Source organism: Onthophagus taurus, chromosome 6 (assembly GCF_036711975.1).
Source record: "Onthophagus taurus isolate NC chromosome 6, IU_Otau_3.0, whole genome shotgun sequence".
Lineage (NCBI taxonomy): Eukaryota > Metazoa > Arthropoda > Insecta > Coleoptera > Scarabaeidae > Onthophagus > Onthophagus taurus.
Window position 1 is genome coordinate 32,915,355 of NC_091971.1, and position 26,552 is coordinate 32,941,906.

A 26,552-nucleotide genomic window follows, 5' to 3' on the forward strand; every position below is an offset into this window, starting at 1 on the left:
TTTCAGAATGGAGTAGAAAATACAAAGTGTTTGTTGTTGATATCGAATGGTTAAGTCGTTCAATTGGACAATACAAATTGGTTAGTTTAAGACCATTCGGGTTATGTTCCGATGATAACATTCATCAAATGGGTTACCCAAGAAATTTGACGATTGAAGCATCTTTTAGTTACACACAAAACGCTGTGGCCATTAATAAGTAATAATAAGTTCAAAACTAGATACATAGTGTGATACTCATTATTATTTAAAAAAAGTTACAATTATTTTTTGATATGTTATAACAAAATATATATTTTTTTAAAATGTTTTTATTTAGTTTATATTATTTATAAAACAATTTATTTAACCGTAATTGAAATAATTCGTATGTCATCATAAGGTTTGTCGGTTTTAGCGTTCGTTTTAACGTTACTTATATTTTGTACAACTTCCATTCCTTTAAAAACTCTGCCAAACACCGTATGCTTATTATCCAGCCAAGGAGTGGGAGTTAGTGTTATAAAAAATTGACTTCCGTTCGTATTTGGTCCTGCGTTTGCCATTGAAAGTGTGTAGGGTCGATCGTGTCTTAAATGAGGTCTTAATTCATCGTCAAATTCGCCACCCCAAATACTTTCACCTAAAACAAAGAAAATAATATTATTTACTCACACATAATATATACATATACAGCACGCATCATATGGAATTGCCTAATTTAAAAACGGTTTGAGATATCGCCATGAGCTGAAACACAGCGATTTTTATTTTTTCTTAACCCAAATAATTGAACATAAAAAATTGATTATCACTTTTAGATTTTCCGCAAAATTGCTCAACTGTGTTTTCATGATGTTTGCTTGTATCGGCGTTGGAACAACGTGGTTCTGGTGCGCTATAAAAATCAATTAATTAAGTACCGTAGAATGAGGTGAACTGATGGGTGAATAGAAACAGAAAGTAGGAAAGTTTTTCATAATTTGTTAACTTTTAAACTAATAAAAAAAAGTTTATTTTGGTTGCGTGAAAATGATGTATAATGATGGAAACCAATTGAAGACCTAATTATTATTATTATTATTGCTGTCGGGCTGAGGAGGGCGGCCCCTCTCGTTACCGCGACCTATAAGATCTATTGTAACTTTAGCCCTCCAAAGGTTTAGACCTTATACGGTTGGTTGAAATTGTATTCCGTCGGTATAAGGTCCGTTTTAATTTCAATCAGGTGATTTAGACATGGGTCTTTGAGGATCTCGAGGTGTCCTCTGAAATTACCCTGCATCAACTTGAGTGAAGAAACTGTTTTCAGTGATAAGGCACTTAAGGGTGCCTCCTTTTGTATATATATGTGGAGCGGTGTGAGACCAAGTAGGGCTTCCAAAGCAGCCGTCGGACAGGATCTCATTGCACCCGTTATGTTAAGGCATGCTAACCGCTGGATTTGTGCCAGCTGTTGTTGAGCTGTCTTATGTTTTGTTTTTGGCCACCAAACCAATGAGGCGTAGGCGACCGTGGGTCTGATTATTGCTACGTAGGCCCAATGAGCCATTCGTGGTTTGAGACCCCAGTTCCTTCCTAGGAGCCTGCGGCAGATCTGGTTTGCCATGATGGCCTTTTTCCTCACCTTGTCTAAGTGTGAGTTCCAGTTTAGTTTACTATCAAGTATTACCCCTAGGTATTTAGTTTCTGTTTTGAGGTTAATAGTTCTGCTTTCAATGGAGGGTGCTTTTATTTGTAGCTTCCTTCTCCGAGTGAAAGGGACTATTTCGATTTTATTGGGATTGATGCTGAGCCCATTGCTTCTGCAGCAAGTACTGGTGAGTAGTAGGGCTTTCTGCATTAGCTGAGTTATGATTGAATCATATTTACCTCGGATTGTGATTACCAGGTCATCAGCATACCCTTGTATCTTAAATCCCTTTTTAGTTAGGATGTTCATCAAGTCATCAACTACCAGGCACCATAATAGAGGTGATAGCACTCCCCCTTGGGGACATCCTCTTAGCGCCTTTATAGTCAGCGACTCGCCTCCCAGACTGGCTGTGATCTGCCGACTTTTCAACATGGCTATACACCACTTGATTGTCGACGGATGTATGTCTTTTGCGTTTAAAGCCTTCTCTATGGATTCATATGAGGTGTTATCAAACGCACCCTCTATATCTATGAAAGCACAAAGGGCTATCTCTTTGGTTGCAATTGCCTCCTCTAAGGTGCTAGTCAAAGCATGGAGAGCGGTAATTGTTGATTTTGCTTTCTGGTAAGCATGTTGGCTAGGGTGGAGTGGATTTGTGAGAAGCACTCCGTTCCTTAGGTATTGATCGATTACCTTTTCCATCCCTTTGAGGAGAAATGAAGTTAGGCTAATTGGTCTGTACGCCTTGGGGTCCGCGTTTGAACGCCTACCACCTTTGGGTATGAAGACCACCTTTACTTTCCTCCATAGAGTGGGTATATAGCTAAAGCTGTAGCTAGCTATATATAGGGATATTATTATTGGGAGAAGTTCTTCTAAGCCTTTTTGCAGAAAGATAGGCAGAATTCCATCTCCTCCAGGTGATTTTAGGGGGAATTGGGGGAATTGAAGACCTTACGGCAACAACGGTACAAGCCACATTTTTAAAAAAAGTGAGTTATTTAATTTTTTTATATCAGTAGGCTATGACTTTTACTTAAAAAACAAAAACTTCCGATAAAAAAACGTTGACAGGTTCGTAAATAGAGAAAATCGTTTTTACATTAAACTTAAAATACAGTTTTTTTAATGTAAAAAGGGTACAAGCCGTATTTAGCGTTATTAAATTAAATTATGGCGGCGTCAAACAGTTTTCCGACTCAAAAAAAAACGTTTCACAACGAAAACTCAGAAAGTGATAGTGACTTAGACCTCGGGTCTGACGATAGTGCAAATGAAACTTCTTCAGACGAATATAGACAGGTAAGTTTTAAAATATGTGGCTTATTCCCTTCTTCAGTTAAATTAATGTGACTTATTTTATTTTTTTTTATATTTAAATTACGATGTTATATTTTCATAATGCAAAAATGTTACATTTTCCTATTCTTTGGTTCAAAATGCTTTAAAAATTATACAGGGTGATTCTCTACCGATGCGACAAATTTCGGCAGATGATTCTCTGGCGAAAATTAATGTCAGTTTCTATTATGAACCATATGCGCCTTCGGCACCCCTGAGGAGCTACGCCCCTCTAATTTGGTTTTAATTTTTTGCTCGGAAACCATAAGTACCTTAGGAATGAAATTTGGGGTAGAAGTTCAGCTCCTAATAGGCCACGTTTTGAGCCATTTTTAGCTTTTAATCTTGCCCTCAAGTTACCAAACTTGACTACCACCTTCACTTAACTTCGGCGGTTGTAGTTACGTTTGGTAACTTGAGGACCAGATCAAAAGCAGAAAATGGGTCAAAACGCGGCCTACTAGAAGCTGAACTGGTACAAAAAAATCATTCTTAGATGCTTATGGTTTCCGAGAAAAAATAAAAACCAAATTTTCTTTGGGGGACCGTAGGTCCTCAGAGGAGCAGAAGGCGCTTATGGTTCATAATAAAAACTGGCCTTAATTTTCGACAGAGAATCATCTGCTGAAGTTTGTCGCATCGATAGAGAATCACCCTATAGATACATAATATATTAGTAATAATTTTAAGAATAATAATTTAGTAATAATATTGTGACTTATCCCTTTATGCCTTCGAAAATATCTGAAACTACTTAGTACTATTTTTAGGAAAATGGTTTTACTAAACTTGAAAAGGTCCGCGTTCTTTAAATAAAAGAATTTCTTTTCACACGCCACCTAAAGCTATTCCTTCAAGAAAGCGCAAGGCAAACTTTGCAAGGCAGGTTAGAAATAAAAGAAAGATTAAACGAAATTTGGGTCACAAATATGTGAATAAACGACAAAAGCAAGTAGCTGAACGAGAACTTGGACCTTCGTGCGACTGTCGCCGAAAATGTCGAAATGCTTTAGAAGGAAAAGAGATGCACATTTTCAACACTTTTTGGGACTTAGCGGATTACAACAAACAAAATATTTACCTTTTTTCGCAAATGAAATCTGTACCGAAAAAAAGGTTATACCCTAAGAAAACAAAAAAAGAAGTATCGTCACGCAAAGTTACTATACAATACTTTGTAAAAGTTAATGGCGTTGATGTCAAGGTGTGCAAGCAAGAATTTCTTGCAGTGCATGGCTTACAAAAATCAAAAAAAAGAATTCAGCTTTTGTATGAACAAATTAGCAAAAGTGACCAACGTGGTAAACACCAGAACAGGGCAAATAAGATTAGTTAGTGATGCTGATCGTGATAATGTGAAGGCACACATCAATTAGTAGACAAAAAAATCCTGATAAGGTGTACATAGATCAAGACTTATCCATTTCTGCTCTGTACCATGATTATTACCTTGAATGGTGTGAAGACAAAGGTTTACATGCCGTAAAAGAAAGTTATTACAGAAACGTGTTTTGTAATGAGTTCAATATTGGATTCAAACTCCCTAAAACCGACACTTGCAAAACATGTGACTTTCTCAACATACAAATAAAACACGCTTTGAGTAAAGGCGAATTAGCAGACACCTTTAAGACTGAACTTGAACTACATCATTGTAGGGCAGAAGAGCTACAAACAAGTCTCAAAGAAGAAATAGAAAAAGCTAAAAACACATGAGATACCCTCGTCTTAAGTTTCGATTTACAGCAGGCTCTACCAGTACCAAATTTAACGGTTGGACCTGCTTTTTATCTAAGAAAAGCGTGGACTTACAACTTAGGAATACATGACTGTACACAGGAAAAAATCGTGTCGTGTAAAAATTTTAGAGTAGTTGGTAAAAAGAATTAGAGTAAAAATTGTAATATCACATGGTAAAAATAACTCTAATGTACACTATATTTAATATTAATATAGAGTTCATATATTATTCACTTAATAGAGTAGTTTTTACAGTTCTCTAAAGGAGAGTTCTTTTTTACTTATGTTAGTGAAGTTATGTAATATATAAAACATTAAATTTTACACTAGACGTGTACTTTTCCTTCAGGTACTTCGTAGGCACCGCACTATTTTGCTCGGGATTACTCGTCGGTACCACGTGATTAACATGTGGTGTGATACAGCTAAAGTTTAACGGCCATTTACTAAACGAGTCGGAACTCGACAGCGTCTCTCAGACCTGATTTACGCGATATAAAAAGAAAGAACGATTATTTTTATTTTAATTATGTTTGCCAAACATTCGTGTTGTGAAATTAGTGGAACTTTCGGAAGATTTTACGTACGAGTTCCTTGCAAAGATTGGTAAGTATGTACAACTATACATACAGAAAACTTATAGAAGACTCATTAGATGCAGTTTTCATGGTGACTCGGTGGAAACTTTAAAATGGATTAAGTATGGTTATATAAAAAGAATTTAATTTTTTTTAAATTTAAGATATAACAATATATTACAAGTAAAAATAAAAAGAAATATATTTATAATTTTAATTTTTATTACAAACCTAAAACCTTCCTAAAAATATTCTATACTTCCTATTAAAAATTAACACTAATAAGTGAAAGATACACACTATTTAGTGATATTTTGTCACTTAATAGAGTAAAATTAGAGCGAATTTTTAATAATTTACACTGATTAGATTAGAAATGTATCTAATTAGAGTCACGACAACATCTAGTTAGATTACATATAATACACTGTTATAGAGTAACGATTTTACACTATTTAATAAACACCATCTTTCACTATTTAGTGTATAATTTTAATCTGTTCACCTACACTATATAGTGCAAAAAAATAACTCTAAATATATTGGACCGATCTGAACCATGTTTTAGAGTTGATTTTTACTCTATATTTTTTCCTGTGTATAGAGGATAAAGGATATATGTACATGTGGCATATATCCTAAAATAAAGTAAATTGCTAGCATTTTATACAAACATTTTAAGAAAAATTGCAATGATCAGTATACAAAGCTTATTGTATATAGCGATAATTGCGCAGGTCAAAATAAAAATTGGACCATTGTTTGTTTATGGCAACAACTAATACGAGAAAATTCTTTTAAGAGCATAGAGCACAGATTTTTAGTAGTCGGTCACACGCATCTTCCATCTGATCGTGATTTTGCAGTTATAGAAAAATACAAGCGCAACTATTTAAAACAAGTATATTGTCCTGAGGACTGGTACCAAGCTGTTTTAAAAGCAAAAAGGAAGAATCCTTTCAATGTTATTATACTTGAACAAGAAGACATTTTATCTTTTAAAGACCTACAGATGAAAATAACAAAAAAAACTGCGGCTGATAATAAGGATAAGCTGAATTTCATTAAAATCTGTGCTTTTAAATTTGTACAAGACAATCCAAATGTAATGTTCTTTAAACACATTTGGAACGAAGAATATAAAACAGTAAATATAGGTAAAAGAGGTATAAGAAGATCTGTAAATGGGTAATTCTCACAAAACGTTAAATTTTATTGTCATTGATCAATATAAATTAAATAAAAGATATTATCATAAAAACAGAATTGTCACAATTTACTACACACCAATGACTATTAAGTCCATTTGATTTTTTATTTAATATTAAAATTTTAGAAAAGAAAAATTAAGTTTTACTTGTAAAATATCATTAGAGTGGACGTCCCTAACCTTACTTTATAATAAAACACTTATTGTTTTCCCTAGTAAAAATTTTGTAAATATCTTATAATTACACATGCATAGCTTAAGCATATGTACAGTTATTGTAGTATTAATTTCATAATTTCATATTTTCAAATTTTCAATAAAATGACTTTGAACTTCTGTCCCTGATTTCTTCCATCATTAGAGTGGAAAGAATTGAACATCTAATATACAGAGAATATTTTGTTTTTTCTAGTTGGCACAAATTACATTGTAATTTCATGCCGTTTGACTTTTATTTTATGTTGACATATTGATTTTGACAGTTGTTCAGTGATAATTAAAGGGTGAAGTTGTGTTGCTAAACAGGTAAGTACATCAATGCAGTAACATTAGAGTGGGTTTGATAAAATCTTTAGGTGTACAAGGAACTAAGACATTATAAGATGAAATCGTGACGCAAATTGTGCGGTACATTCAAGTATATTTCATTCAAAAAAGCTTAATTAGTTTACGAATTAAAAAATATTTTAAATTAAAATATCATTAGCGTGGATTTTATTTTTATTGTTTTTAACAAAGTTTCATCCATACTAATGATAAAAATCCAATCTAATGATTTATATTTTATTTTTGTTAATAAGGAACATGGCCAGAACAAAAAAAAATTCAAGCGAAGAAATTCGAAAGAGAAAGCGTGAGTGTGAAAAGAGAAGGCGTGAAAAAATAAAAAACAATCCTGAAAGAAAAAAAATCGAACAGATAAAAAAGCATGAATTATACAAGAATGCAAAGAAAAAGGGAATAGTTAAGTCTATAAAAGACTTATCAAATCGTGAAAAACGTGTTCAGAGAAAGAAATGGAAAGAAAATTCTAAGCGATACAGAGAAAAAAGACAAGCTTTGAAAAACTTACGAAAAAATACGCCACCTACCAGTTCAGATACAGGCACATCAGATGAACTAGATGAAGATAATTCTCAGGTGGAAGCAATTAACATAAATGTTGAAAATAATGGAAATGGTTCGTCCTGCTCATTTAATAATAAATCAATATCTACGAAATTAGGTACAACTATAACTAAGGAAAACAGGAATCCTCCAAGTAGGCAAAAAACTCAGGGCAGAAAGGTAATGTTGAGGAACCGTGCGAAATGCTACAGAACATTAGGAAAAGTCAGAAAAGAAAACAGTAACTTGAAACGGCAGTTAGACATGTATAAGAAAAAGTATTATAGATTGAAAAATAAATCGAAAACAGAAAAGGATACGCCAAATTCTAACGTAAATAAACTTCTCAAGGGTGTAAAAAATGTTCCACAAGAAGTGAAAAAACATCTTTTATTTGGGGAGGTTATAAAACAAGAGTTAACAAATAATTTCCAAGCTTTGACGGATTGTAAAAGAAAACAAGCATTCGCTAAAGTTATCAAAGGAAAGATGCTGAAAAAATACAGACTACTTAAATTTGCAAGAAGTTTTTTACCCTATTCATTGTGGAAAAAAACAATTACACTCAGACGATATATTGTGTTACAACCGCAAGAATAGACAAAAAACTCCAGAATTGAGAAAACTTGTAGGAAAATTTTTTATTGCTGATGAAAATTCAAGATTAGCTCCAAGAAAGAAAGATACTATCACAAGAAACTTACGAAAAAAACAAAAACGTTATTTAAATGCAACTATGAAGACACTACACAAACAATTTAAGAAACAACATGACATTTCTATTTCTTATTCCACTTTCTGTAAACTGCGACCATTTTGGGTAGTTCCCCAAAAACTAGCTGAAAGAAATACATGTTTATGTGTTCTACATGAAAATATGAACCTACTAATACAAGCACTATGGAGGGTAAATATCCTAAAAGAATCGTCTACACAAAATGTTCTTTGTACAATGTGCTGTGACAACAGAAAGGAAACATGCTTAAATCGTACCTGTCAAAATTGCAATACAAATAAATTACTATTTAACGTTCCTCCTGAGAAGTGGAATATGTCATATCCTTATCAACAGTGGACAACAAAACAAGAAGAACGTGTTAGCGAGAAAACTAAAAAAACGATTTTAGTCCAACGTACATTAAAGCAAAAGATGTACGCAAAACCACATGAAATAATTACCAAATTAAATATATTACTTCCAAAATTCATAAATCATAAATCATAGTCTAAATATACTACACCAATTTAATGAAATAAACGAACTTAAACGAAATTTACAAGAACATGAACTCTTGTTGCACATTGACTTTTCTGAAAATTATTGTTGTAAGTATGCCGAAGAAGCACTTTGGTGCATCACGCGAGCAAATCACGTTACATACAGGAGTTGTGTACTACACCAAAGAAAAACAAGGTTTTTGCACTATATCATCATCCCTTCGTCATGACTCATCTGCGATAGTAGCACATTTAACACCAATTATAAATCACTATGTAACAAAGTATGAAAGAAAAATAACAACCTTACATTTTCTCTCTGACAGTCCCAGCACTCATTATAGAAATAGGAAAATGTTATATTTTATTCAAGGATTATTGCCAAAAATGTATCCCGAAATCAATTACATATCTTGGAATTTTTCCGAAGCAGGGCACGGAAAGGGAGCACCAGACGGAATTGGCGCTACAATTAAACGTTGTGCAGATAGATTAGTTTCTTGTAACTGTGACATTAATAATTTTGAAGTTTTTGTGTGTAAATTACTGCAAGCTATGTTGAAAATCCACATTGATGTAGACGATATTGGAAAAGTAGACAAAGAGCTTCCTAAAATTATAAAGAGTGCTAGAGGAAGCAAATTTTTCTAAATAAACTCAGTTGTTACCATTGTGAATTTGGTACAGAATGTGTACATGGGAATACGTATACTGATATAAGTATGTTGTCAGTTAAAAATTGCTAAAAAATCTTCTAATAAACAAACTTTGTAATTAATAAATAAATGTTGTTATAAAAATGAAATTTAAAATAAAACTTTGTTATTAATAAACTATTTTTTTAAATCAAATAAGCATTTTATATAATTACCTTAAGATAATCATTAGAGTGGATCGCTCGTCATTAGAATGGATTCGAAATTTTGAAAAACCCACAAAAACAAAAAATTTTGCGCGTTAAACTACCAGCTAATGATTAGTACACCTTCCACTTCACACAGTACTTTTTTCATAATTTCTAGTTAACTTTGAAATTAAAATATATTTTCGCTCCACATTTTAACGTTTCATGAGAACGACCCATATATGTTAATAAAAGATTAAAAAAAAAAAATATGATGCTCCCATTCAATTAAACCAAAAGAAACTATCCAATCTTTTCGCACTTCTAAAGTATATACCTCCGATTTATCAAAATTTTTATAGGGAGATCGGTGTTGGTGAAAATAATAATGTAAATAGTGCACCGACTATAGATGATGACATAGAACATTTAGACAACTTCAGCGACATTGACGACGAAAAGTAAAATAAAATTCATCTTAATTTATTAGAAAATTTAATAATGTTTATTGTGTGTTATTTTTTGTTTTTTTGTTTGTTGTGACTATTTCATGAATTAATTGTGTCTTATCTAGTTATTTTTATTTCAAATTTTCACTTATTTCAGACTCTTTAGTGTTGCCATTATGAATTTGATGTCTTAGGTAATAGCTACTGGACTACCTTCTCGACTTATCATTTTTGAATACATTTTCGTGTAATAAGGGTCTAAGTCACACTATTTTGACATAAATTAAATTTTGTCATTGAAAGCGCTGTTTTTCAAAAAAAATCTTCAGTTTTCATCGAAGAGAAATAAGCAAGTTTCAAATAGTAAATGTTATAGAATTTTTATCTTACTACTTATTATTTCAAGATTTAATTACAAATTAAAATGTTAATTTTCTCAAAAAGTTAGTTGTGTGGCATGTACCGTTGTTGCTCTAACGTCTTCAATTGTAGTCTGAAAAAAAATTAAAAGAAGGTTGACAACAGTCGTTTATACACTTCAAGGTAAACGTCAAAATTTCTTTTCAAAATATAGGTTAGAAAACTTAGTTTGTTTTGGCAACAAAACAAAGGTAAGATTTATTATATTTTAACTGAGGTACTTCCATTGTATACTATTAATGTTGCTTACTTAAGTGATCACGTAATAATAATTTACTTCATTTTCGAGAAAAAAATTATTTTGTAAAAAATTTGTTGAGGGGGGGGCAAGAGGTACAAGATTCAATAGAAGCAAAAGTGGGTGGTTTGAAGCATCTACATTTGAAGATTGGGCGATGAAAATTGCCATTTCACACCTGAGAACACTACCAGGAAAAAAATTCTTAATTGGAGACAACTTGTCAACCCACTTTTCGACAAATATCGTAGAAAAATGTAGGCAGCATAATGTATCATTCATCTCCCTACCGCCCAATTCGACGCAGCCTTTAAATGTGTCTTCTTTTCGCCTTTTTAAAGCAGCTTGGAGAAAACTACTCATTGGGAAATGTCTTCAGGAGCAAAAAAAGGATTTTCATCTTTTGAAATTACTTTTTGACGAAATCAAACCAAACGAGGCAACTAACATAATTTCGGGCTTCAGAAAAGCTGGGATTTATCCTCAAAACAGGCAAGAAGTGTTGAGTCGTTTATCATCAGAAGAAGACCAAACGGGAGTTTTTCAAGATGTGAACAACTCAGTAGTTTCCTAGTTGAAAAATTAAGCCGGCAAAGAGAAGAATTAAATTAAATTGAAAGCCGAGAAGAGCGTGGCATTATCAGATTTTAGACTCAAGAAGATGATGTATGAAAAATGAAGTAAATAGTGATAAAGCTGGGCCGTCATTTTTTGAGACCAAAAAAGAAAACCAAACCAAAGATAAATTTTCAAAGGGAATTCACAGAAATGGAAGATTTTTTGAAAACGTTACACACATAACCAAAGAAAATATTAAGAGCAACACCTGGCTGGTCGTCAATTTTCCAGTTGAAGGAAAGGCTAAAAAATTTAAGTACAGTAAAGACCGGTTATAACGAGTATGCTTTATAACGAGCAAGCTTCCAAGTCCCGTGAAAAATCCTATCCTTACAATGTAAAAATCTCGGTTATAACGAGAGCTCGGTTGTAGTTTTGCGTGTTTTGTACCGTCTATAACGAGCGAATGACGTAAAAATCTGGCGACGTCGTGACGCGCCATTTAGGCACCATGGGCAGTTCGGTTTATCGCTAGATTTACGTGAACTTGTATCTATATGTCGTTACAAAAATCCTCATATTAACAACTTAGAATGTATTGAACTTGCGTATTTGCCGCGAAATTCAACTTCCGTCTTACAACCGATGGACCGAGGCATAATTAAATCAATGAAAACGTTTTACCGACAAAAGTTATTGTTCAAGTTAGTAGAAGCTATGGATCTGAACGAAAAATTAAAAATCGATATTTTAGATGCCATAATAATGCTAAACAGAGCATGGATAAATGTTAAAAAAGAAACAATAATGAATTGCTTTCGTCATGCATTCGGCAATCTTGCATAGAATATGAAATTCCCTTAGCTCAATTAATTACGTGTATCTCTGTTGAAGAAAATCTTTCTAGTTGGGCAGAGAAAAACGGTTTGGAAATAGACGGTATCGATTTAAATTTATTTGCCACTATCGATGACGATGTTACTACTGGTTCCATTCTATCTGACACTGAAATAATGTCTAACGTGTTGAATAAAGATAATGAATCTGACGGTGAATCAGATGAAGAGGTAGAACAAAACATATCAAAAAATGAATTTTTAGAAGCATTTTCTAGGGTGACACGTTACATTGCAACCAAGTATGCGGACAATACTGAATGTATGTTCGCATGCGATACAATAAACAAAAATATTTGCCAGGAATTATTACATAAAAGCATAAAACAGAAAAACATCCGAGAATATTTCAATAAAAATTAATTTTAGATGTTTTGCGATAGTTTTTTCAATGCTCATCGTTAGGTAGTAAATTAATAAGTAAAAAAAGAAAAAATTTTTTTAACGATGAATAATGTTTATTATTTAAATTCGGTGCGACAATGTTTCGATTGCCTAGCAATCTTCGACGGGCACGACTAAAAGTACAAATATATGGTTAATATTTAAAATTATACAGATAATTATTTATAAATACCGTCAAAAGGATGAAAAATACAATATAACATTATAACAAATGGCGACAGCGAAACATAGAATCGGAAAAAACAGGTACTCACACCGCTCATAAATTTTGGCAGACTGAATAAATGTTCAAAAAAGAGTAGCGCGTGCGCGTTTAAACAGGTGGAGGTGGTAAAGTTACTCTAAAGCAATTGACTAAAATGTTAAATTTGATTGACATATTTAAGAAAAAATCTGTTGTTGTTGATGTCTGTAAGATCATTTAGAAGAAGGTCGCTATATATGTTGTTATATTTATGTATGAACATTTCCTCTAGAAGATTTAGTTCTTTAGACTTTTTAGTAAAATTATTTCGTTGTCAATCTTATGTTTAGTGTCTTGTATATGTTTATATATTGCAGAATTTTCTCTTGATATATGTTCTTTCATTCTGGTTTTTAAATTACGGCCGGTCTGTCCTATATAGAAAGATTCACAATCAGTGCAATTGATTCTGTATACGCCGCTCAATTCATCTTTAATGAACTTATGTTTGTTGTTTAAAATGTATGTGCTTATCTTATTGTTTGAGGTATATGCGGGGATAATGTTAAATTTATTCAGATTTTGTTTAAGTTTATATTGAATTGTAGGTATGAAAGGGACCGACAAATATCTGAACTTCTTTGTGTAATGTGGGAAGATGAGTTTGTTAATGTGGGATGCATGAGTTTTGTTGTAAATCCTTTGTATGTCTGAGATATCGTATTTATTGTTCAAACCCATCTTTATGATTATTCCCATTTCGTTAATATAGTCATTTTCGTGTAAGGGAACATTAAATATTCTATTAAATAGAAATCTAAATGATGCTTCTTTGTGTTGTAAACAGTTATAAGAGTGTTTCGGAATTATGGTGTCAGTAGCAGTTGGTTTTCTGTAGATCTTATAAGATATAGAATCATCAACATTATCTCTCTTGATGGTCAAGTCAAGGAAATTTAGTTTACAGTCGTGTTCGATTTCTGTTGTGAATTCCAAGTTTGATATGTTATTAAAATGTTGGTAAGGGCTAGTAACTTGGCGTTGTTACCCTTATATAAGATGATAATGTCATCTACGTATCGGCCATAGAATATTATGTCTGACACAAAAAGGCTATATCTATCTGAAAAGAGCATCTCTTCGAAGTGCTTAATATAGATGTCGGATAGAATTCCCGAAATTGGGGAACCCATAGGCAATCCATTTTTCATTTGATAAAAGTTCTTTTCAAAAATGAAAAAGTTTTGATCACAAACCACTTCCAGAATATTTATAAAGTTGTTGATTTCAATTATGTTAAGATTTAGTTCGGTTTGATGTACAATTAGGTGTTTTTTAATTAAGGTAATGGTATCTTCTACGGGTACGTTAGCATAAAGATTTTTTATATCGAAAGAGATGAGTCTATATTTACTTGTTATTTTCAAATTATTGAGTTTATTGATAAGTTCCAGGGAATTTTTTATATTGTGTTTTAGATGTTCATGAAATATATTGTAAAGATATCTTTGAATTATTTTAGCGATTCTATTAGTTGGTGTGTTGTTGTTACTTATAATCGGTCTTATGCTTTTTTCTTTTTTGTGTAATTTGATAAGGCTCTTTAGTGTGGGTACAAGTGGGTTCATTTCTATGCTATTGAAAGGGGGTAATGTTGAATTTATTTAAGCACGGTTGATATTCTTTGATAAGTTTTTTCAATTTATTATTGAATGTTGTGGTTGGGTTTCTTTTTATAAGGGAAATGTTATTTTCGCTGAAGAATTTTAGTGTTTTGTCGATATATGTTTGTCGATCTAAAATGATATAACCCGCGTTTTTGTCTTCTAACGTCACTATTAAGTTATTATTAGAAATGGTATCTTTTAGAGATTCCAGTTTGCGACGATTTGAAGAGGTGTATTTGGGTAAATTATGTGAGGGTTTAATATTTTTTATTAGGTGATGATTATCCTGAAATATCTGTTTGATGTTAGGGCTATAACTTAATTGAGATTCGATTTTTATAGCATAGGTGGCGGGGTCGGTAGTCGTAGGTAGAGAATATTTTATTTATCTATATTAAGCACTTCGAAGAGATGCTCTTTTCAGATAGATATAGCCTTTTTGTGTCAGACATAATATTTTATGGCCGATACGTAGATGACATTATCATCTTATATAAGGGTAACAACGCCAAGTTACTAGCCCTTACCAACATTTTAATAACATATCAAACTTGGAATTCACAACAGAAATCGAACACGACTGTAAACTAAATTTCCTTGACTTGACCATCAAGAGAGATAATGTTGATGATTTTATATCTTATAAGATCTACAGAAAACCAACTGCTACTGACACCATAATTCCGAAACACTCTTATAACTGTTTACAACACAAAGAAGCATCATTTAGATTTCTATTTAATAGAATATTTAATGTTCCCTTACACGAAAATGACTATATTAACGAAATGGGAATAATCATAAAGATGGGTTTGAACAATAAATACGATATCTCAGACATACAAAGGATTTACAACAAAACTCATGCATCCCACATTAACAAACTCATCTTCCCACATTACACAAAGAAGTTCAGATATTTGTCGGTCCCTTTCATACCTACAATTCAATATAAACTTAAACAAAATCTGAATAAATTTAACATTATCCCCGCATATACCTCAAACAATAAGATAAGCACATACATTTTAAACAACAAACATAAGTTCATTAAAGATGAATTGAGCGGCGTATACAGAATCAATTGCACTGATTGTGAATCTTTTTATATAGGACAGACCGGCCGTAATTTAAAAACCAGAATGAAAGAACATATATCAAGAGAAAATTCTGCAATATATAAACATATACAAGACACTAAACATAAGATTGACAACGAAATAATTTTACTAAAAAGTCTAAAGAACTAAATCTTCTAGAGGAAATGTTCATACATAAATATAACAACATATATAGCGACCTTCTTCTAAATGATCTTACAGACATCAACAACAACAGATTTTTTCTTAAATATGTCAATCAAATTTAACATTTTAGTCAATTGCTTTAGAGTAACTTTACCACCTCCACCTGTTTAAACGCGCACGCGCTACTCTTTTTTGAACATTTATTCAGTCTGCCAAAATTTATGAGCGGTGTGAGTACCTGTTTTCTTCCGATTCTATGTTTCGCTGTCGCCATTTGTCTTTTGTTATAATGTTATATTGTATTTTTCATCCTTTTGACGGTATTTATAAACATAATTATCTGTATAATTTTAAATATTAACCATATATTTGTACTTTTAGTCGTGCCCGTCGAAGATTGCTAGGCAATCGAAACATGGCACCGAATTTAAATAATAAACATTATTCATCGTTAAAACAATTTTTTCTTTTTTTAAAAATTTTTTCTTTTTTTACTTATTAATTAATTTTAGATGTATAATAGTATAGATGTTTAGTTAATTAGTTTTAGTATATTCGGTAGTTGTATCTGTCTTAAACAATAATGTTATGAAAAATTGCAAAAACATGATAATGTATTTTTTTGTTTTTACCTTTTCAATCGTATACTTTTAAAGCAAACAAAATTTCTCATAGTGATTAATTTCTGATAGTGAATAAACAAAAATTTCATTGTAAAAGTGCAAAAACAAAAAGATTTTTTTAAGTCGTTGTTAAAATTGCTGGTTACTACTTTTTGCACAACTATTAAAATTTATGTTACATATTACGACAACCTTGGTTATAACGAAGTACCGTCTATAGCGAGCAATTTTTTCGGTCCCTTGACTGCTCGTTATAACCGGTCTTCACTGTATTACATAGGTCAAGTCAGAAAGTCCCTAAATAAAACTGAAGACTGTCTAACTGAAACTAACTGTGATGAACCTGAAGACTTTGAGGGAAGCTCTGCCAGAAAAAAGGTTTCAACAAAAGCCAACAACTCGTATGAGTTTCCTCCTGTTCCAGATATTGCATATTTTTGCTATAATCAAGTTGTGGGAAAAATTGAACCAGTCAATACTAAACAGAGAAGGTTGCTCTGTTTTCCCATAAAACTCGATTAATTTTTTTTATTAGGTACCTAGTCTAAAAAGCCTAGTCTATTCAGAATTTAAGATTTTATTTATACTATAATAGCTAGGTAGGTACCTACCTATTAAAAAACAAGAAGACTGTTTATGTTTTAACTTTTTGCAATTAGATTTTTGAAATAGTTCCTATGTTTGCAATATTTTAAATAAATACTTTTGTTTCTTTAAATCAATCTCTCAAAATTGGATGCTTTTCTATTTATATAGTGTTTTTGGAAGTTTCTAATGTAAACAAATGTTTTACGGTAATCTAAGCCCCCACTGTAAATAATAGGATTAACCTCAAGCAATTATAGATTAATTTATCCGGTCATAATAAATGTTACAAACAGCCGGGTATACCGGCTCTTAAATGAATAATCAAGTTATAGATTCGCCATCTGTAGCAGATGGCGAATTACAATCATCAGAACACGGGTTTGGTCCACCACGTCAATGAAGACCGCCCCGTTAAAAATACTGAAAATACACGTATTGTTAGCGTTATCCAGGATGCACGACGTGAACGTGATAAGGTTCTCATTCTAATGGGGTGCTTTTTGAACATGAGTCCCCTTGCCTCTCACGAATCGGGGTGCTTTTTGATCTATACTTTAAAATTAGTACAGCAATGTGGAGAGTTGTTGTTTGTTATCGTAAAGAAATGCTGCGTGCACATTGATATCAAACACCAAGCACATTTAATTATTGCAATATCAATGCAGAGTTCACACAAGTTATTGCAGTTTTTGAAACAGCAGTATTAAAGACTGTATTTTGAGGATGTTGTTCCGTAAATATAAATTTACATCTTAATTATACAGCATAACAATGGCAGAAAATTGTCTTAAAAAATTCTCCAAGACCTAAAAGTATAAATATTTAGCGGCTGAATGAATCCAGTTATTCTAGCGGTAATCGTAAAAATTTGGATATTTTTATTGTCTCTATCAATATTGAATGTAGGTGTGAATGTTTAAAAAAAACTACACAATTTGAAATGATGAAAGTGATATACAGGATGTATCTGAATGACTGCAACAAACTTCAAGGGGTGATTCTTTAGTGAATTTTAAGGGTACTTTGATATATGAACTATGGGCGACTTCGATTCCCTAAGGAGCTACACCCCTCCAAAAATGGGGGAAAATTTTGGTTTAATTTTTTTTCTCAAAAATCATAAAAGTTAGGAAAATGAAATTTGGGGAATATGTTTAACTCATAATAGGGCACGTTTTGGCCCTATTTGTACTTTCAACCGACCCTTCTAAACTACTAAACGTAACGGTTCCGTCCAATCGGAACAGATGGCGCGTCTCAGACAGGACGTCGCGCCTTATTTCTTTATGTAGGTAAGATAAAGGCGCGACGTACTGTTTGGGACACACAATCTGTTCCGATTGGACGGAAGCCCGGTCACTCCGCACAGCTTATTTCTGTTTCTCTTTAATTTGTAATTCCATTAAATCGCTCTTAAAAAATTAGGGAGCTCTAATTTTGAAAAACTGATAACGGAATCCGAAAACTAACGTTTTCGAAATAACCGCATCCTACTAAACCGCGATTTTTCGCGAAACTATATGGAATATCGAAAATATCATCCCTTGAAGTTTGTTGCAGTCATTCAAATACATCCTGTATAGAAGGTGTTCTTCTTGAGAAACTATCTACAATCAAGGATCTGGGAGTTACTTTTGACGGCAAATTGTCTTTTGTACCGCACATTGAAAATATTGCATCCTCTGCAGTGAAGACGCTTGGTTTCGTTTTGCGCAACTCGCGTGCCTTTTCTGACATCGTTGTGTACAAGTCCCTGTTTTTGACCTTTGTATTGTCCAAATTGGAATATGGTTCTGTAATTTAGTCGCCACAATATGTATGTTATTAGACTTATATTGGAGAGAATTCAGAGGAGATTTCTCAAATATTTGTCTCTACGCTTGGACGGATCATACCAGGATCGTGGAACGGGATACGCATCCCTGCTGCAACGTCACAACTTTTCTGCCCTAGTGTATCAATATTTTACAGAAGTTTGTGCAAGGTAAATTGGATTGCGGTTGGTTGTTATTGCAGATCACCAATGAGTTTTATTTGAGGAATTGCAGATCCGCTATTTTAGTCAACTTCCCGGTGCAAAGGATGCGTAAACTAATGAACAATAATAGTGTAGGAGTGTTTATGTGAATTATATTTGTTTTATAGCATGTGCTATTGTAATATTGTCCTGTAATCGATCTTTATTGGCCAATAAAGTGAATTATTATTATCATTATAATAGGTAGCGTACAGAATGTGCAACACTTGGACGTTATTACAGAGAAGAACTTAAGGATTAAATAACAAGACGTAAAAAAATCTAAAAAAAGCGAGTTGTATTCAACAGTTAAGCAAACCGGCGAGACGATAGCAACAAACCACTCAGCAACAAACTTTTTCCTTTATATTTCCCCCTACTTCTAGGGCCCATATCTTCGTTATCTAGAAAGATACCGAAAAACTAACCACACGGTTGGAAAGCTTGGACTTTTCTCTATCATAAACCGAGTTTTCGTCCGCCGATATGTTGATAATAAGAGCAAGAAAAAATAAGAAACGTCTCGCTGCATTCAAATTACCTCAAAATTATCAAACTTCACGGCCTTGTGCAGCCGTTACCAGATGGAAATTCAATAAATGATTTACATATTCGGAAAGAACTGACCTTTGACTATCTTATTCCGAGTTTTCGTCCGTCAATATCTGTAGGCGTCTGTAAAAAAAACGCTCCTGAAAAAGAGCCTACAGTTGGCAACAAACTTTACCTTTGAATTTCCATCTACTTTTTGGACAGATATCTTTGTTATTTATAACGCTAGCGAAAAACTAAGTACACGGTTGGAAAGCTTGCTCTTTTCTCTATCTCAAACCGAGTTTTCGTCCGCCGATATGTTGATAATAAGAGCAAGAAAAAATAAGAAACGTCTAGCTGCATTCAAATTACCTCAAAATTATCAAACTTCACGGCCTTGTGCAGCCGTTGCCAGATGGAAATTCAACAAATGGTTTACATATTCGGAAAGAGCTGACCTTGGACTATCTTATTCCGAGTTTTCGTCCGTCAATATCTGTCGGCGTCTGTAAAAAAAACGCTCCTGAAAAAGAGCCTACAGTTGGCAACAAACTTTAGTTTTGTATTTCCATCTGTATACTTTTCGGACGGATATCTTTCTTATTTATAACGCTAGCGGAAAACTAAGCACACGGTTGGAAAGCTTGGTCGTTTCTCTATCTTAAACCGAGTTTTCGTCCGCCGATATGTTGATAATGAGAGCAAGAAAAAATAAGAAACGTCGCGCTGCCACGAATTTTTGCCGCGGCTAAACCACGCTTGGGTCAATAACTCTCTTATATGACGGGGAGAAAACTCTAGAACTATATTCATCTTATGGGAAATTTTCTGCTCTTTTCATCGGTATATAACACATCTCAATCACACGTTTGCACAATCGTTTTTCAGCCCAGCAACAAACTTTTCCCTTGTATTTCCGTCTACTTTTCGGGCCAACATTTTCGTTATCTAGAAAGATAGCGAAAAACTAAGCACACGGTTGGAAAGCTTGGTCTTTTCTATATCTTAAACCATGTTTTCGTCCGCCGATATATTAATAATAAGAGCAGAAAAAAATAAGAAACGACACACTGCATTTAAATCACCTCAAAATTGCTCCACTTAGGCTGTGTGCAGCAGTTATCAACCTACCGATAGCCTACAGACAACCTGCAGGTAGCAGAACGCAATCACTTCTTATCCTAACTTTCTTATTTGATGAAGGAAAAATTGGGATAAAGTTTTACCCGAGAGAGAATCCTAACTTCATTTCATGTTGACAGATAATTTTTCATTCACTCTTAATTTATTTAAAATCATTTAAAAACATATACATAAGTACGAAGGCTTTTACGGCCGGTGTTAATAAAATGTTTGACGTGTCGGATGTCATATTGCAACCTTCTTCAGAAAACAAGTTTGAAGCGAACCCGAAAGTTTCTAGTTCTAGGTCTAGTGTTAGTTCTAGTGATAGTGCTAGTGTTAGTTCTAGTTTTAGTTTTACTTTTAGAAACATGTTAAACTGTTCAAAACGGAAAGATTATTTCATGTTACACCTATATTATCAGAATCTGAAATTGTGTTTTGATGGTTTTCAATCTGGTAACGTTACCAACCTTTGCATTTTAAGTTATTTAGTTTATCAATTTAAAAAACTCGTATGCAAATGCTTAAGCGAAGTGCGTCGCACACCCTTGGAAAGAGCAGAAAATTTCCCATAAGATGAATATAGTTCTAGAGTTTTCTCCCCTTCATATAAGAGAGTTATTGACCCAAGCGTGGCTTACCCGCGGCAAAAATTCGAGGTTTAGGTAGTTCATAGTCAGAAAAAAGGATTGTGTATACGTGTGATCACGGTGTTTCACACATCGTTGGAAAGAGCAGGAAATTTCCCATAAGCTGAATATAGTTGTAGAGTTTTCTCCCCGCCATATAAGAAAGTTATTGACCCAAGCGTGGTTTAGCCGCGGCAAAAATTCGTGGCAGCGCGACGTTTCTTATTTTTTCTTGCTCTCATTATCAACATATCGGCGGACAAAAACTCGGTTTATGAACAAGCTTTCCAACCGTGTACTTAGTTTTTCGCTAGTGTTATAAATAACAAAGATATACATCCGAAAAGTACATAGATGGAAATTCAAAGGTAAAGTTTGTTGCCAACTGTAGGCTCTTTTTCAGGAGCGTTTTTTTTTACAGACGCCTACAGATATTGACGGACGAAAACTCGGAATAAGATAGTCAAAGGTCAGTTCTTTCCGAATATGTAAACCATTTATTGAATTTCCATCTGGTAACGGCTGCACAAGGCCGTGAAGTTTGGTAATTCTGAGGTAAATTGAATGCAGCGCGACGTTTCTTATTTTTTCTTGCTCTTATTATCAACATATCGGCGGACGAAAACTCGGTTTATGATAGAGAAAAGTCGAAGCTTTCCAACCGTGTAGTTAGTTTTTGGCTATCTTTCTAGATAACGAAGATATGGGCCCTAGAAGTAGGTGGAAATATAAAGGAAACAGTTTGTTGCTGAGTGGTTTGTTGCTATCGTCTCGCCGGTGTTAAGCAACGCAAAAATAAGTGCGCAGAGATATTTTAAACTCAAAGGAAAGGTTTGAAAAAAGAGTAGATATGTAAAGAAATCACGAGAAAAAAGACAAGAAGAAATGTGGAGAAAGAAGAAATAAAATCCTTCTATGAAGAAATATTCATACTAAAAGTATTATAACATGTTATATTTTAGTTCCATTAAAATAAATTGTTGGTCTATTTTACAGAACATCTAAGTGATACCTCTAACATTTAATAAGTAAAAGATGTTCATAATTACAATTTTATTAAACTATTTTCTAACTTACCTCCAGTTCCATTTCCTGTTGGATCCCCAGTTTGGATCATAAATCCTTTAATAACCCTATGAAAGATATGCCCATTATAATAACCATTTTTCGAATGAACACAAAAATTCTCAACACTTTTTGGCGTATCTTTAACAAACAATTTACAATGAATATCACCAAAAACAGTATGAATAACAGCCGTTTCATATAATCTTTGAGTGGCCGGTGTATCCGTAGCAGCAAAAGTATCTTCTTTCGACGGTTTCTCATTAAAAACATCGCGATCCTGACCAGAATTTTGCGGATCATCCGGATCGCGTTTCGTAAACATATAAAATCGATTCTTTTTATAACCGGTGCAAATCAAAGTTGGATCCGGTTTAATTGCATCCAAAGTGGGGTTATTTGAAGCTTCAATTTCTAATGTAACCGCAGCTTTATTTCTTTTCGCCGAACCTTGATACAAAGCGATGCGAAGTAATCGTAAGTTTTCGTTTTTTCCGATAATTTTAACGCATTTATTAGTGAATATATTAATGAGTTTAACACCTAAAAGTGTTGGATATAATAAAAAGTAACCGGTTGAATCAAATTCGATGTTGGATAAATGAAAATAATCGGATTTTTCTAAATCTCTTTCAACAGCCATTCGCCGACCAAATTCCATGTTTGGAAGTTGCTGGGTTTGTTGTTGAAGTTGAGTAAATCGCGGTAAAGTTTCGTCGTAAACTCGAATTAATTTACCCGTTAAAAAATTAAAAATTCTTACTTTACGGTCTGTCGAGATTGTTGCAAACTTTAATCCGTCCTTGCTAAATGATAAACCCGAAGGAAACGTTTTATTTTTTGCAAATTCAAACAAATCCGTATCTAATTTGGAATCAAATTTAACTTTTTTTGATGGAAAAACGAAATCGTTTCTCATCCCGGACCAATATTCTAAAATTCCATTCTTATCCACCGATATACAAACATCGAATTTTGGGTTAAAACGCATCAAAATGACGGGTTTTGTATGAATTTTTTCTATTATTTTAATCGCGTGCTTCATTTCTCGACTATCATAAACAAAAATTCTTTCTGATTCCGAATCGCTTACTGCTAAGGTTTCAACGGCATCACCTGATGTGTGAATGAACTCAACACAACCCGGGATATAGTCAACTTTTAACATATTAATCATATCGAAATTAACGACGTCAAAAATTTTTAAAGATTTATCGGACGAAGCTGAACATAATAGCGAGCCTTCTTCGTTTGCGGACATCGAGACAACAGGACCTAAATGACCACGAAAATGTTTTACAAACTCTATACCGGTTTCGACTTTTTTCCAAAACTTTATATGACCATCGCAGCTTCCGGTTAAAATAAAATCCGTATTTGTAACAATGCAATGAGTTATAATGTCACGGTGCATAAAACTTTTCTCATAGAATTCAGCCGTTGGCAAGTTTTCCAGATAAAGTGCTTCATGAGGAAGGATTTTTTGCTTTTTTATTGGGGGTTGAGCTGTTTCATCCTCACTTGAATCTTCACTGTGAGATTGTTTTTCTTCTTCTTCACTCATGGTTATTATTAAGTACTAAAACAAATACATCAAATACAATAAACATTTTTAACATTTAGAATACTTATAAATTACAAAATAAAACAAACCTTTAATAAGACTGGACGAACTTAACCTCACTTTTATAAATCATAACAAGATGTCAAAATTTGGTTAAATAAATTAAAGTGAAGTTAGCAACGAGTTTTTCTGCAGTGTAGAAAAGGTTGCATATCTCTGAAAATAGATATTAATTTTTTATGGACGTTAATCCACTATTTTGTAAAACAGTGTTAAATTTTAAAATGTTGCATCTATTATACATAAATTCCATGTTTGGAAGTTCTTTTACAATATTTGGAGAATATTATTGTGTTACCACTTGCAAAAAATTTTATACATCGTAACATTACAATTATGCAAAGTTACAATCAAAAAATCATAAATCCGAAATTTAAAGATTCAAAGAAATGGTCTTCGGTACATTAAATACTAAATGAATTTACTGTAAATTGATTTCATTTCATGGTGATATCTTAATTCGTTTTTTAGATACGATTTTTTTAAGTTTACATTCCATATCTACAAAATCAAACATCAAACATGCAGAGTTGGATTTAAAAAATCATAACAACGATGTTTATGAAGAATAAGAAATTATTTATAATACATAAAATCTTCATCAAATTTACTTTAAAATGATATTTATTTCATGATAATATCTCCATTCGTTCTTGAGATACGATTTTTTCAAATTTATATTGCATATCTACAGTATGTCCCCGGATCGAGTTACAAAGAGGAAAGAAATTTTTGTTACTAATTTTTCAAACTTATATCAGTACAAATAATGCGTCGGATATGTTCAAACTAGTAAATCGCATGAATTTTATACTCTAACTATAAAAGTTAACTAATTATTCCAATTTTTATGTAAAAATTGGACGTTTTTCTAAATTGAAATTGAAGTTCAATTTATATGTAACCATAGAAACCATAACAGTTACAACTTATGTTGGTGTTATTTATTAAGTTTTTCCATGCGATGTTAACCGTGAAAGAGAGAATGGGTGGTATGAATAAAAAGCGAGCAAATGCTCTTAAGTATAAGCAACAGCTATAAGCTTATGCTGAAAGTAAAAGGTCCGAGTATAAGCATTTGCTCCGATTTGTATAAATAATGATTTGCTTTTACTTATGAGCATCTGCTTATATCAAATGAGGATTTGCTCGTCTAACTCGTCGTGACTTGTATAAATCGGTGCCGCAGTTGTTATACTTACGCTCTTAGTATTTGATGTTTGTGTTTATTTACCTAACCTAACATACTGAATTATACCCTTAGAAGTTTAATGCTTTGTATAAACCAGTAATTTGTAAGACAACAATGTCGGCAGAAGAAAATGGTGACGATGTATCAAGCAACAATTTGCTAGTAGCATTGCAGTTGCAAAAAAAGGCCGGAAATTCTATGGAAAACACAAATTCCGCAGAAAAAAACATTGAAAGATGAAGCCTTGAGGCAATCAGTTCTTGAGCTAGAACGTCAATTGGGAAAACCATTAACCTCTTCTCAATTGATGAAAAAAGTAAACAATATGAAAACGAGGCTAAAAAGCAAAGTGGACAAAAACAAAACCGGGAATAAAAAAATCGTTTTATGCCAGTGGGAAAAAATTTTGCACGAATTAATGGATGGAGAGGATAATCCGACTATAAGCAAAATTCCTGGTAAGTATGTATTTTATTTAACTTGTTTATATTATACAAATATATGTATCGCGTATATATTCATAAAACTTTGTTAAAGTTAATTCTTTACATAACTTACCTAACTAGATGTATAAAAAATGGCACTTTGAAACACTAAAAATTTGTACGAAATATGAAATAGGTAGTTATTTTCATTCATAATTTTAAACTAATGGCTAAATATGTTCCGTTTTTATTATAGGAGCAAAAAGTATTGGACCTCCTACCACCAAAATAAACAAAAACAACGAAGATTTATCATCTTCTATATTGCTTGAGTCTGAGCAGACGGATGAATTTAGTCCCCAAATAGCTTCCCTTGTGCCACCTCGACCTACAAAACATCAAACGAAGAAGAATTTAGAAACATATGAAACAGAAGAAACTTCCAAACTCACTACTCAGGAATTGCAACGATTGGTACTTATCGAACAATTGGAGACCACTCGTGTTCAAAGGCAGTATTATCGAGAAATGATGCAAAAATCCAATACCGGTCGCTCTTATTATGAGCCTGATGGAAACGAAAACGATAATGATGTACCTAGGTACGCAGTGCTTTAAAGAAATAATAAATTTGGTTTAGATAGATACTTTGGTACTAACAATATGATATGATTCCATGCAAAGATTACATTTACAAAACATGTTTTTTGTTAAGGGATATTTGTTATTTTTATAAAATGATTTTTCTTAAGGGCTATTGTAGGAAAAAGACTTGCCATACAAGAATTTTATCTTTATTTCATATAATACGTTTTTTTTCTGAGTTATTGTAGGAATTAAAAAAAACATTTCATACTAAGAATTTTCTCTTTATTTAACATAAATAAAACATTACATTCTTAAGGGTTATAATTTGTACCAGAAGCATTTTTTTTTTGTTATTGTTGTACGGCGCATAAAAATATTTTTTTGTATATTTAAATTTGTAAAGCATAAGTATTTAATAAAAA

General features: G+C 32.8%; 2 protein-coding genes across 2 annotated transcripts in view; one reads left to right on the top strand and one right to left on the bottom strand.

Moving 5' to 3' along the window:
- LOC111418795 (putative leucine-rich repeat-containing protein DDB_G0290503) overlaps window positions 1-310 on the top strand; it is a 32,192-nt gene extending 31,882 nt beyond the window's left edge. The window contains exon 4 of the mRNA XM_071196932.1: window positions 7-310. Within this exon, the coding sequence (XP_071053033.1) occupies window positions 7-203 (197 nt within the window). The 3' untranslated portion in view covers window positions 204-310. The remainder of the gene's footprint in view (window positions 1-6) is intronic.
- Window positions 294-24,034, bottom strand: LOC111421985 (peptidylprolyl isomerase domain and WD repeat-containing protein 1). The gene is made up of 3 exons (XM_071196934.1): window positions 23,955-24,034; window positions 22,314-23,880; window positions 294-622 (listed from the first exon to the last, which is right to left on the bottom strand). The coding sequence occupies exons 2-3, from the start codon at window positions 23,863-23,865 to the stop codon at window positions 342-344; spliced, it is 1,833 nt and encodes a 610-aa protein (XP_071053035.1). The 5' UTR covers window positions 23,866-23,880; window positions 23,955-24,034; the 3' UTR covers window positions 294-341.
- Window positions 24,035-26,552: the final 2,518 nt, after the last annotated feature.

Bases quoted from the DNA above. Each gene is read 5' to 3' on its own strand.
- LOC111421985 (XM_071196934.1), bottom strand. From the start codon at position 23,865: ATGAGTGAAGAAGAAGAAAAACAATCTCACAGTGAAGATTCAAGTGAG. The intron at 623-22,313 runs GTAAGTTAGAAA...TCTTTGTTTTAG, and splicing joins AACAGGAAATGGAACTGGAG to GTGAAAGTATTTGGGGTGGC.